The 11,309-nt window shown below is 38.1% G+C and overlaps 1 protein-coding gene across 1 annotated transcript in view; it reads right to left on the reverse strand.

Annotated features, from left to right (window-relative positions):
* Window positions 1–2,025: 2,025 nt before the first annotated feature.
* The window catches only part of wwc1 (WW and C2 domain containing 1), a gene marked incomplete at its 5' end in the record, with an annotated part of 26,334 nt that continues 17,050 nt past the window's right edge, over window positions 2,026–11,309 (reverse strand). Inside the window, 6 exons of the mRNA XM_010791747.1 lie at window positions 2,026–5,006; window positions 6,084–6,202; window positions 7,329–7,559; window positions 9,282–9,374; window positions 9,487–9,651; window positions 10,231–10,405. Of these exons, the coding sequence (XP_010790049.1) occupies window positions 4,940–5,006; window positions 6,084–6,202; window positions 7,329–7,559; window positions 9,282–9,374; window positions 9,487–9,651; window positions 10,231–10,405 (850 nt within the window). The remainder of the gene's footprint in view (window positions 5,007–6,083; window positions 6,203–7,328; window positions 7,560–9,281; window positions 9,375–9,486; window positions 9,652–10,230; window positions 10,406–11,309) is intronic.

Raw genomic sequence — 11,309 nt, forward strand, 5'->3', positions numbered from 1 at the left:
TTTTGAGAAACACATTCATTAAAGTACTACAAAACACGATGAATTAGAAGAGAAGAACTTTTTTATTTGTTGTGAAACTACAAAACATATTGTTTGGTATTTTTTGTGCTGGTGAAATATTTACAACTCTGGTCGATAGTACAGTGTCTGAGAATACAATTCACAGCTTTTCGGGACTCTCGCGATAAAAAGAAAAACAGGAAAAGCACACCCAAATCACGAAGTGCAATAAATACATGCTGTGTGTTTCTCATAGCCGCCTCCATACACATTACCAGATTCATCACCAGTCGTAATACAAACAGATTCATTAGGGGAAAAAAAACAATAATCAAATAAAAGGAAAACAAATGAACTTCAAAAAACAAAACAAGAATTATATCACAATCTACATGATGAAAAATAATAATTACGTGTGACTACCAGCATGTGTTTTTCTCTGAATGATTGTGCTTTCTCGTAGCAAAGAACCTACATTCCTTCATCCAGATGTTGTTATATATAAATGTTTTTGATTTAGCGGTTAAACAACATTCAATCGATCATCATGACAAAGTTCTTACAGACAGACAGTACTGTTCCTCAGAGTCCTATTCTTTCAAACTACCTGCTCTACAGTGGATGAAAACAAAAAAACTGTTGACATTAGGAACATTAATGCAAACCCTTCTCTACATGGACAGCTTCAGATCACACCATGGCAGCCAGGTTTGGACATATAAGACAAAACAAACAAAACAATGGTTGCTCTCCGAAAGGCACTCACTCTCACATAACTCCAAAGGCTTTCATTAATTTCACAGTGATCCCGTTACAGTAAAACCCTCAGACCGTCAGAGTTCAGAGCTGCGTTCACACTGCGCGAGGAAACCAGACCTGTCATGTGACTCTTTCCCACAAAAAGTAAACACGACGATTGTGAGGTTTTTCATCGTTACTCCTCGATTTAATACATATCTTTTTATGATTTCAGTCTGAACAGTCTGATCGGCATTCAAACTACTTTTTTGTTGCTCCCCTAAGCCGTGACAGCAAAGAGAAAGTGGTGCATTATAGTGTATCAGATGTTGTTAATTTGAGGGGAGAAATACATGTGGGATGAGTCAAGATGCTCTCATGTCAACAGCTAAAAGAAAAGGATTTTGCTTCACACATTCAGGATGCATAATTATCTAAAAATGTTTCTCAGAAGAAGAAACTCAAACTGTGGTTCAGACAGCTAGGACAAAGAAGCTTCAATCCAAAACAGTGTATTATTTTTAGTGTTTCCAAAGTTTCATGCCACTGTTGGAAAATGTATATATTCAATTATATATGGTGACTATGGAGGTCATTATTGAAGGTGGTTTTGTTATGGATTATAAGATTTGTTTACAATTCTTTGACCCTTTTTTAATTACAAAGTGGGGGAATATCACTAAGTATGACCTTGTTGCTTAAAATGTATATTTTAATTCTCTATAAAAGTATTATTTATACATCGCCAATGAAAATATAGACTTTGTGGCACCAGGAAAAGCGCTATATAAATCAAATGTATTATTATTATTATGATTGTGTTGGATCCCAATGGTGCACACGGTTGACACCATTGCATATATGTGCAGATGATACACTTTACAGATCTAAAGATAAAGTATTATTTGGATCACTGAGCCACAACAACATCAGAGTCCTTTATGTATGTGTTTGCGCATCAGGTGTTAAGTCTTTGGTATAAATATGTTGTTCGATGTTTAGTTCAGAAACAGGACGGTTCAGACTGAAGGCAGCCAGAATAAAACGCTTCGTCTCTGCAGTGTGAACGCAGCCTCGGTGTGAACGTGCTCACAGCATTTCATTCACTTCCTATCAAGTTTTTTGTGTGTGTTTTCCTAGACGGGGTGAGAATATCTGTGGTTATCTATTTCTGTGATATGTATTGTTCTTATTAACACTTGTGCAAAAATATTCCTACTTTTACCAGAATGTGTGGTGAATATTCCTACTGGTAACTGGATATGTGTTGTGCCTATGTTCTTTTTCTTGTGGATTAAAAACTATTACAATGTGTAATTATCAGAAACGAGGCTGATTTAAATTGTTGGGACTTTTGGGAGATACACTTAAGGATTGGAGGGGGATGATGGGGAAACGGACAGAAGGTGGAAAGAGCCAACAAGAAAAATCAATTCCCTCCGTTGGTGTTAAACATACACATAAACCAAGAGACAAAAGGTTTAAGGTCTTTGCTGGATCTGATCTATTATTCAAGCATGTTATGAGCTGCTGTTTAACTACAAACAGTGAAACAGAGACACATCTGGAATGACAGCGGCAGAGGTTTTCTTCAGCGACATTCCTGTTTACACCGAGAATTGAGACATGATAATGAAGGATTGCGCCATGTGGTGGATACTTATACAAAGCACCTAAGGTACCAACACATGAAGAGCATGGTGACCCAGCAGGAGAGGAACACTGAGCATAACAGCGCTGAAAGTCTGCGAGTCAATTGTTCCAAAAGTCACAGGTTAAGAAACTTCAGGTCCACTTTAAGACTGAAGTCCTGTCAATGATATAACCCCAAGAGTGCGTAAAAAACACATGATTTTGCCACTTTTATAAAAGTAAAAATCCTTGTTTTTGTCACTCTTTATTATTCCTGATCCGATTTGCTGCTCTACAATGTTGTCCGACTTTCTTTGATATTTTTTAAATGTTTTTTGGTCCTCCATCAACTGCTTTGTAATTTGAGTGCCAATGATTTAGTGCTACAAAATTAAAACTGAACTGACTTTGTTTTTCAATCCATCATATTCAAAATGTGAAATGATTTAGTGCCAGTAGGTGCATTCTACTAATTTTGGAGTGGGGTTTCTTCCTCATAAATATCAAATCTGCTTAAAATACATAAGAGTCATGTCTTCTATATGAGCAAAGATTTCAAATATTAAAATATGTCAACAAAAAACAAGTGATTTATCACCATAGGAGTTTTGTTTTAGCACCATTGAAATGTTGAATAAAGCGCCAACAGCTGCTCATCGTTCAGGTACAAACACAAAGGGCCACCAAACAATAGTCGAGGTCTGCTGCTGATTTATAATCCGGTTGCCTTGGAAACAGAGTTAGACATCGTAAGTTGTCACTGAGCTGAATAGAAATCACATCACCAGAGCACAAACAGTGAACTGACTTCATGCCAGAGTTGAGGATTAAGAGCTGCTCTGCACGTACCGATAAAAGACGTTCTGCACTCAAAGCATCGAGAGGAATATCCGTCTCCTCTGATAGCCAACACATGTTACTATGCAAGTGTGAAAATATAACAGCATGATGAACAGATGAAGTTGGAACTCCAAATTAGACCCTTGTCCAAATTAGCATGTCATTATCTTCTATAATTAGGACATTTGTTATATTTTAGACAGTTTTAATACCTGAAGTGACACTTTAACCCATTATCTATTTATATTTAATTCTAAATCCAATTGTTTCAGAATATTCTTTTTACATTTTGCACCCACAGGAAAGCAGAAATACTAGCAGTGCTAAAAAAAAAAAATAAGGTTACTTGAACATGAACCTGTTTATTGATAAATAAGACTATCTGGTTTTTGTGGTGAATTTAACTTAAATCGAAAAACGTAAGAAAACCTTAAAACCTGTATTTCGACATTCCTCACAAGGGTGGTTTGATTTAGGCAAACCTCCTGCAATTAAACATGTTGTTTTATCTTCTGACAATTATTTTGGGTCAGTTGAAGAGCAGGAAACAGGAAGTAGGAATTAAAAACCTGCATTTTTTTTGGCCTCTTGGGGGCAGCATAACAATACATAGTCTTTGAAACCATAGCTAGTTTAAAGATACAAGGATGGAATTGATGTGTTCAGTAATGCTGGGACACCATGCTTACATTTTACATATCAGCTGCAGAACATCCAGTTGTAAGAGGCATGAGAGCGACTTTAGATACAGAGCGTATCCAAAACATCCAGTTAGAGGGAAGGGAAGTCTGAAATTAAAACTCTTTTAGTTCACAGTCTTCAAAAATACATCTGATCTTCCTGTCTGACAATCTTTGTGTGCTTCAACATTTAACAATCATTCCAGCGCATTCGAGGCAAAGGTTTTTGGATTTTATAGATTTTTCCAAAAACCCACTTTTTTTCCTTTCTTTTTGAACTTGTATCTCAAGTTTCTTAAAGTGCGGACTATCCGATCAACTACCTGAGTGATAGTGAGAGTTAGTGCTGTTTCTACACTTTGCTGAGTGTAACTGGTGAGAGACAATCGTTTAACTTTCGACCTAAAATGAGAAGAATGTCGCCTCCTAAATGATCAAATCCAGTTCATTTGGTAACGTTTGTAAATCAAAGACTCGCTGTGTGTGTTGTAAATGATGCATGCTGATGAGGATTATATACAAACATATGTGCTGTCTATAGTTTAAAAAAACAAAAACACATTGCTTGAAAATCAATGTTACATATCTCTTAAATTAAGATATTCATTTCTGTTATTTATCATCAGCTTTAGTACCATTGTTTTGTGCTGTCAATATACATTTATATATGTTCGTGTCTAAATATGTCTTTTCAGTACAAAACTCTGTGTATGCATATATGCAGCTTTGTGACGTTGTGCTGGAATGATGTTACACACCTATAAACAGCCTGTTAGTAACAGAAACACAAATCAAAGTGGAACAGAGTGACATAATAATTAAAAAAAGAAACGCTCGTGTGCTATCACTAATTTACAAACATAGACTATCCACATTAGAAATGCTGAGCTCTTTAAAAATGTGTTTCTTCACGGTTTTGAGTGTTTTCTCTACTAAACACATTATTAATATTGTTTGTTTAAATTCTTCATAACACCGCCAAACATTTGCTTCATTTGAATGGGAACAGCAGGTTGAGACTCGAGGAGGAAATACTTTGAAATGCTTCTCTACACGTCGTCAGCCGGCAGGTCAGGGATGTTGCTCTTCGCTCGAGTGAAGAACGCCATCTTCTCTCTGAAACACACAGGAGACAGTTAGAGGTCAACACAAGGACACAGCTAACATGGAGATGTAGTTTTAAAGTGGCTCTAACTGTAAAGCAGTTTCATTCAAATACTGTAATTCGTTCTTTTGTCAGCTACTGGTGTCAGTCTATTCACTATGTTGTAATTATACTGTTTCTGTCTACTGTGAATATATGACATCATTGGATGTCCGACTGTCTTGTTTTATAATTGAGGATTGAAAGATATGTGTTTTATATTTGTATACTTCTAAAACAAATCCTGATTTTAAAGCTGAATAAAAAAATGAAATCTAGTTATTCTGAGCTCCTAGATAGTTTATGATCTTGTTTCTATAAAGGTCATTTTTCTCAAGTAGCTTGGGGAACACAATCACAATCTATCAAATATGTGAAATAATTGAGTTTGATAGGATTCCTCAATAAATTATACAATGTAAGCCCACCATAGAGATCTTCCATATAAATTAGATAAAGTTAGAATGCACTGCTGTTATAATAATCATCTACATTGTATCATGATACAGGGTAAATAGGGAATACAAAAAGGCCTCTTAAATGCAGAAATAATATTGCTAAAATCAGTAAATACTTTTCAAATAAGAATAACATTAAGCATAACTAAGCACACTTAGCTTTTTCACAACATGTTAGGCGGCAGTCAGATATTAAAACAGCCACCATCACAAAAAAGATTGAACCGCCAACAATCAGGACACCTAGAGAGTATAACTAAAGTAATCTGGTTGTGCATCAGGAGACACAACAAACATATTTGTCCCAGCCTATGAACATCTCTGTGAAGAACATATTCTCACAGTCTACATCAAACTCCTTCCTCTGCCTCCTCCTGTCTGACATACAGCTTCTAAAATTCATTAAGAAGGGGAGTAAGTAGCTTCACTGCAGCTGTAAAGTGCTTTCTTAAGGGGCCTATTCTTTATTGAGCAGTTTTGAACACATTCTGTCTGCTGAGGAGATCTGACCACATATGTGTCTCTGGTATTCTGTCTGTGCTCTTATGGAGACTCTCGTATTTCAGGAACCAGTCCGGTTGCGTGTCCCACCTGAAGGTCTGCACCTCGGGGACCTCCTTCCGGCTCTGGCCTCTGATCTTGTGGACGTCCTTGGCTGCCGCTCTCATCATCTTCTCCACCCGCTTCTCGTGTAGCTGCTCCTCACAAGTCTGAACAGGAGCAAGAGCACAGGACCATAGTGAAATCTGCTCTTCGTTATTTACAGAGAAAAGCGTCTAATAGAGGACTAAAGCGTGTGGTAAGAAAACTACAGCATCAGCAAAAATGTCTTTCATAATAACCACTTTTTTTGAATGATATATTTTCCCAGGATATTTAAATGTTTTGAATTTTAAGAACATTGTATGCAACTGATATAATGATCAAATAGTGAATAGTTAGAAATGTCAGTTTGTAATATGATATCGATATTGTGTGTTAAGTTAAAAATGAAAAAAAACGTCCATATAATACTAACACAAGACACAGCACATGATACACACACAAGATAAAAAACAACAAGTTTGTGTCTACTTGTCGTACCATCAATTCATTATGTAGTTTCCTTTTAATATTTAAAAAAGAGGTAACCTAACTATTTTTTACGTGATGTTTTGAATTGTAGACGGTTACAAACAAACCCAGTTTATGTCTGTATATTTCACGATATGTTGTTAACGTAACAGTTATCAAGGATGTGTCCATATATCGGACGTTAGGCCCATAGCCAGAGATGGCAAAAGTACACACATCCTTTACTCAAGTAGAAGTACAGATACTGGTGGTGTTTAATAATACTCTGGTGAAAGTAGAAGTACTGACTAAACTTCTTTACTCAAGTAAAAGTAAAGAAGTATGGGCTTCGAAATGTACTCAATTAAAAAGTACCCATAACTACCAACTGTTTATAGAGTAACTGGTAACTTGACCTCACTTTATATTAATAGAACAATAATCGAGCCGAGTTCTCATTGGTCCCTCTTCTTTAGAGAAGACCAGGAAATGATGGATACACGGATCTTGTTCAAATCAATGACTCTAAATAATAATGATCACGCCGCCAAACACAGATTAAAGCTAAAGTAACAAGCCTGTTTTGAAAATGTATAAAGTACAGGTATTTGTGTTAAAAATTGAAGAAGTAAAAGTAAAAACTCGTCAGAAAAATAAGTAAAGTAAAGTAGTGATACCAGAAAAATTTACTTAAGTATAGTAACAAAGTATTTGTACTCCACTACTTCCCACCTCTGCTCATAGCACACGGGCAGACAGACATGAATCCCCCCGTCCCCTCACCTGCTTCTCGGCCTGCCTCAGGAGGATGCGGAAGCGCTCGTCCTCCTGCACCCAGGCGGGCAGCTCCCTCTGGCCGCGCTGCCTGGCCGTCTCCAGCTGCGTCTTCAGCTCCCGCAGCACCCGCAGCTCCTGAGCCAGCCGCGTCTGCCGTGTCCGCGACACCTGCAGGTCCAGCTCCAGGTCCAGGGACGTCCTCAGCAGGCCGTCCAGACCCTTCACCGGCACCGGGGGCTGAGGGGGGACAGGGGTGGGGCACAGGTAAGAGATGCAGAGGCTCAAGACACAAACACTACGGCTGCTAGAAACAATTATTTCAGCTATTGGGTACATGGCCCTCCCTATGGGCGTTAGTGAAGGCCATTAATGCAAAATAACTTGAAATCCCTGACTCCTCAGCCTATGAGAGAACACTAAACACTCTCCTTTTTTAATATAATGTATTTATAACTCATCACGCACTGCAAAGAAAAAAGAAAAGAAAAAGCAGTCACAATTTGAATTGATTTGCAATAATCGATAACTCATCTTAACTTTTTCTATAGTTAAGTTTTTTTTAAATACATTTTCTTGTTCCTGTTGAAAAAATATATTGTTTTCCTTGTAAAGAAAATGTGTTATTCTTGCTTTGGTTCAACATTTTTATGAAAATATTTCATAATTGTGCAAAGCTCACTGTGGCAAAACTGTATGTCATTATGGTCATGCCAATAAAGCTATTTGAATTGAACACAAAACACTTTTTTCTCTTCTAATATCATTACTTTCTTACTCATCACTGTCTTGATGTGATGATTGAAATGTTATGTTTACAAATTTCACCTGTATTCCATTGTGTTGTGTATTGCCCGTAAAAAAACATGCAAATGGCAAATAAAAGGAAAAAAGCTCTAAATTAAAAGTTGAGGACAGAAATTAATTTATTAATTTATTTTATATGTATGTCTGCAAAAGTCTTAAGCGTCACCTGGGTGTACACAGTAACAGCTTTAATTTATTTGCAAACACTGTCACCAGCATGCGATGTGTGATGTAGATTTCCACCACGGTGATGTTCCGCTGCTGCTAAATTAATATGAGCTGGCAAATGTCAGAGCTGCATTAAACATTCAGACGGTTATTAAATATTAAGAGTCACTTGACGGAGAGTTGTCAGGCGGCTCTAGGGCTCAGAAAATGCAAATAGGCTCCCCCTGTCTCCCTCTCTGGAGGAAGGAGTTCATGCTCGGTAAATTTGCAGGTGGTTAGATCTGTGAGGCTGCAGTGAGGCGTACTGAGGTATAAGTGACTGGACTTCAATGTTAACTCCTCTGAACTTCTGGGGGGGGGGGGAAGTCTGTCATGTCATGGCAACAATCAATAACACTGTCATTACCTCATGACACGGTTACCATCACAGAAACACTTTGGGGAGTCTGACACATGAACTGCGCAAAAACGTTTTTGCTTTTGAGATCGAGCGACGAGGAGACAGGAGTGAGGATGACCGCCTGAGGTCTTTCGAGGCGAGTAGACACATTATTTTTTACCTCTGTAATATTGACATTTCTGCAATACGACATTGTAAAACATTTCTCCACCGGCTAACAGTCAAAACTGCTCCACTGGTTGAAAATCGGCTCAAAGATTTGTGACAGACTCTATGGGTCAGCCTACCATAACAACATCATCTCTGACCCCAACCATGTTCTGAACAGAGAATATTAATTGTTGGGAGGTACAGGGTAAAAAGATGAAATACAATTAGACTGAAGCACTCTTTGGTGCCCCAGTTAATCCTGAAATTAAATACAGAGTTAAATCCCAGGTCAAATGTACGTCAGAGGGTCTTAGACATGTTGTCTTCAGTGATTGTGATGTAAAGTTAAATGTCTGTCTTCATATTTTCCCTTGTTGATGTTGCAAATGGAGCTGCTGTGATATCTGACATTCAAGTATCATCATCATATGTTTTACCTTCTTCATGCGCATGCTTCTTCTCTCCGAGGCGTTCCTGACAAACGGAGACTTCTTGGAGAGGGTGGAGCTGTCGCTGTCACTGCGATTTATCTAGAAAGCAGCAGAGGGAGATGTTAATTCACGACAGGGAGTTAAAAGGGTGTTTTTTCTCTCGGTCTGATGTCCTGTTGTTTTACTGCAGGTCTTCAGTGGCCTCAGTTACCCTGCAGATGTACTGGCTCTGGGGTCCGGGGGAGAAGGTCTTGGAGCGGATGATGGTGTTGCCCCTCATGAAGGGGTTCTGCTGGTGGACGTCTGGCCGGCGCTCCTTAGGTCGGACCACCGAGCTGTGGTGGGACAAGTTGTCCATGCTCGTCTCTTTGTTCACCTAGAAAAAGAATACAAGAGTATATCCATATAAACTGTCCAATACTGAATAAAGAGCTTATTATACTAGACAATTTATTGCACCCGAAGTTCAAAAACAAAGTATTTTTTGACATGTTTTAAACATCTCCACCCAGTACACAAACAGAAAGGGCCTCATTTAATAGGATGTCAGAAGAAAAAAGTCAGAGAAAAAGGAAGTACAACATGACAATGAGAAGAGCATATCATTGTATTTCTTGGGAGACATTTATTTTTTTGATGCATTTTCTCGGTATGGTTGTTAAATAACAGTGGAGAATGGCCTTTTGACTTTACCCGATTGACTTGTATCTAAAGGTGTTTTCTGCTCAAAGATATAATACTTGTGCTTTCCTAGTAATCCAAGAATGAAAGAAATATCTACCACAATCCAAATACATGTATCTCTGTATATGTGTTCAGATCTAATGTGTATAAGTCTAGTACTATTCCTGTGTGTGTATTGTACTGTGTGTTACAACATTTTCCTCTGGAGGATAAAATAAAGGTTCATCTTCTTCTTCAACACAACAAGTAAATATAAACCTTTTTAAGTTACCTTTTCTGTGATGACTGGCGCACGATAAGGAGGAGGTTTGATCTCCTTCACCGCCACTTCCTCTTCCTCTGCTTCCCATTGGCTGCTCTCAGGATAAAACTCTTCCTCTTCAGGCCCCACCCCCCCCACGCCATTTCTTTCTTCATCGTCAAAGATGTCCAGGGGGTCACCATGCCTGACAACAACAAACATATACTCTCGTTTGTAGGGATGAATACTGCTCAGATTAGTATCTGGTATCACTTCAAAACTGCTTGTTGTTTTCCATCATATCCGTGCAAGATGCAAAACATTCCTAACTGTACTCGGCCCTAAAACTGTTGCAGGATGTTTTACAGCTTTTCTCTTTTATTTACCATCTTTTATTAGATATTTGTAGTTATATTTGTGTACCCATGAAAGTAAAATAGGTTGTACACAGGTGAGTTATATAAAAGTGAACAAAGAAAACGTAAACACATTATATTCAACATTATATACTTTGATAACTATATACAGTGAAAGAAGAGGAAGAGAACATTTGCATGCCTTCCTTCCTGGGAAAGAAGACAGGTGTGTGTGTGTGAGAGAGAGAGAGAGAGAGAGAGAGAGAGAGAGAGAGAGAGAGAGAGAGTGTGTGTGTGTGTGTGTGTGTGTGTGTGTGTGTGTGTGTGTGTGTGTGTGTGTGTGTGAGTGAGAGTGAGAGTGTGAGAGTGAGAGTGTGAGAGTGAGAGTGTGTGTGTTGACATGGGGACACCTGGTGATTGTCATTCGACAGAGGGAGGAGGAAAGGTGGCGGTGTCATTCAAAAGAGGGGGAGTTGTATCCAAAATCCGGCACCACTTTACAATAAGACTACTCTTATAAAGGGTTTACGAATAGTATGTCACTCATTTATTAATTAGGTTGTGAACACTTTATAAATCATTAATAAGCTTTTATAAGGCATGAGATAAACAGGGCACCTGTGATCGGTTGCTTGCCAAATAGTGAGCCCACATTTATATGTACTGCTAAGCCTTATATTGGCTACTGTTAGAAATTAAAATCAATGTTGATATGGCGTAATTTGAATAAAATTCACTATTTGATTTAAATCA

The sequence above is a fragment of the Notothenia coriiceps genome, unplaced genomic scaffold, assembly GCF_000735185.1.
Source record: "Notothenia coriiceps isolate Sejong01 unplaced genomic scaffold, NC01 NC01_scaffold00035760, whole genome shotgun sequence".
NCBI classification, from domain to species: Eukaryota; Metazoa; Chordata; class Actinopteri; order Perciformes; family Nototheniidae; genus Notothenia; species Notothenia coriiceps.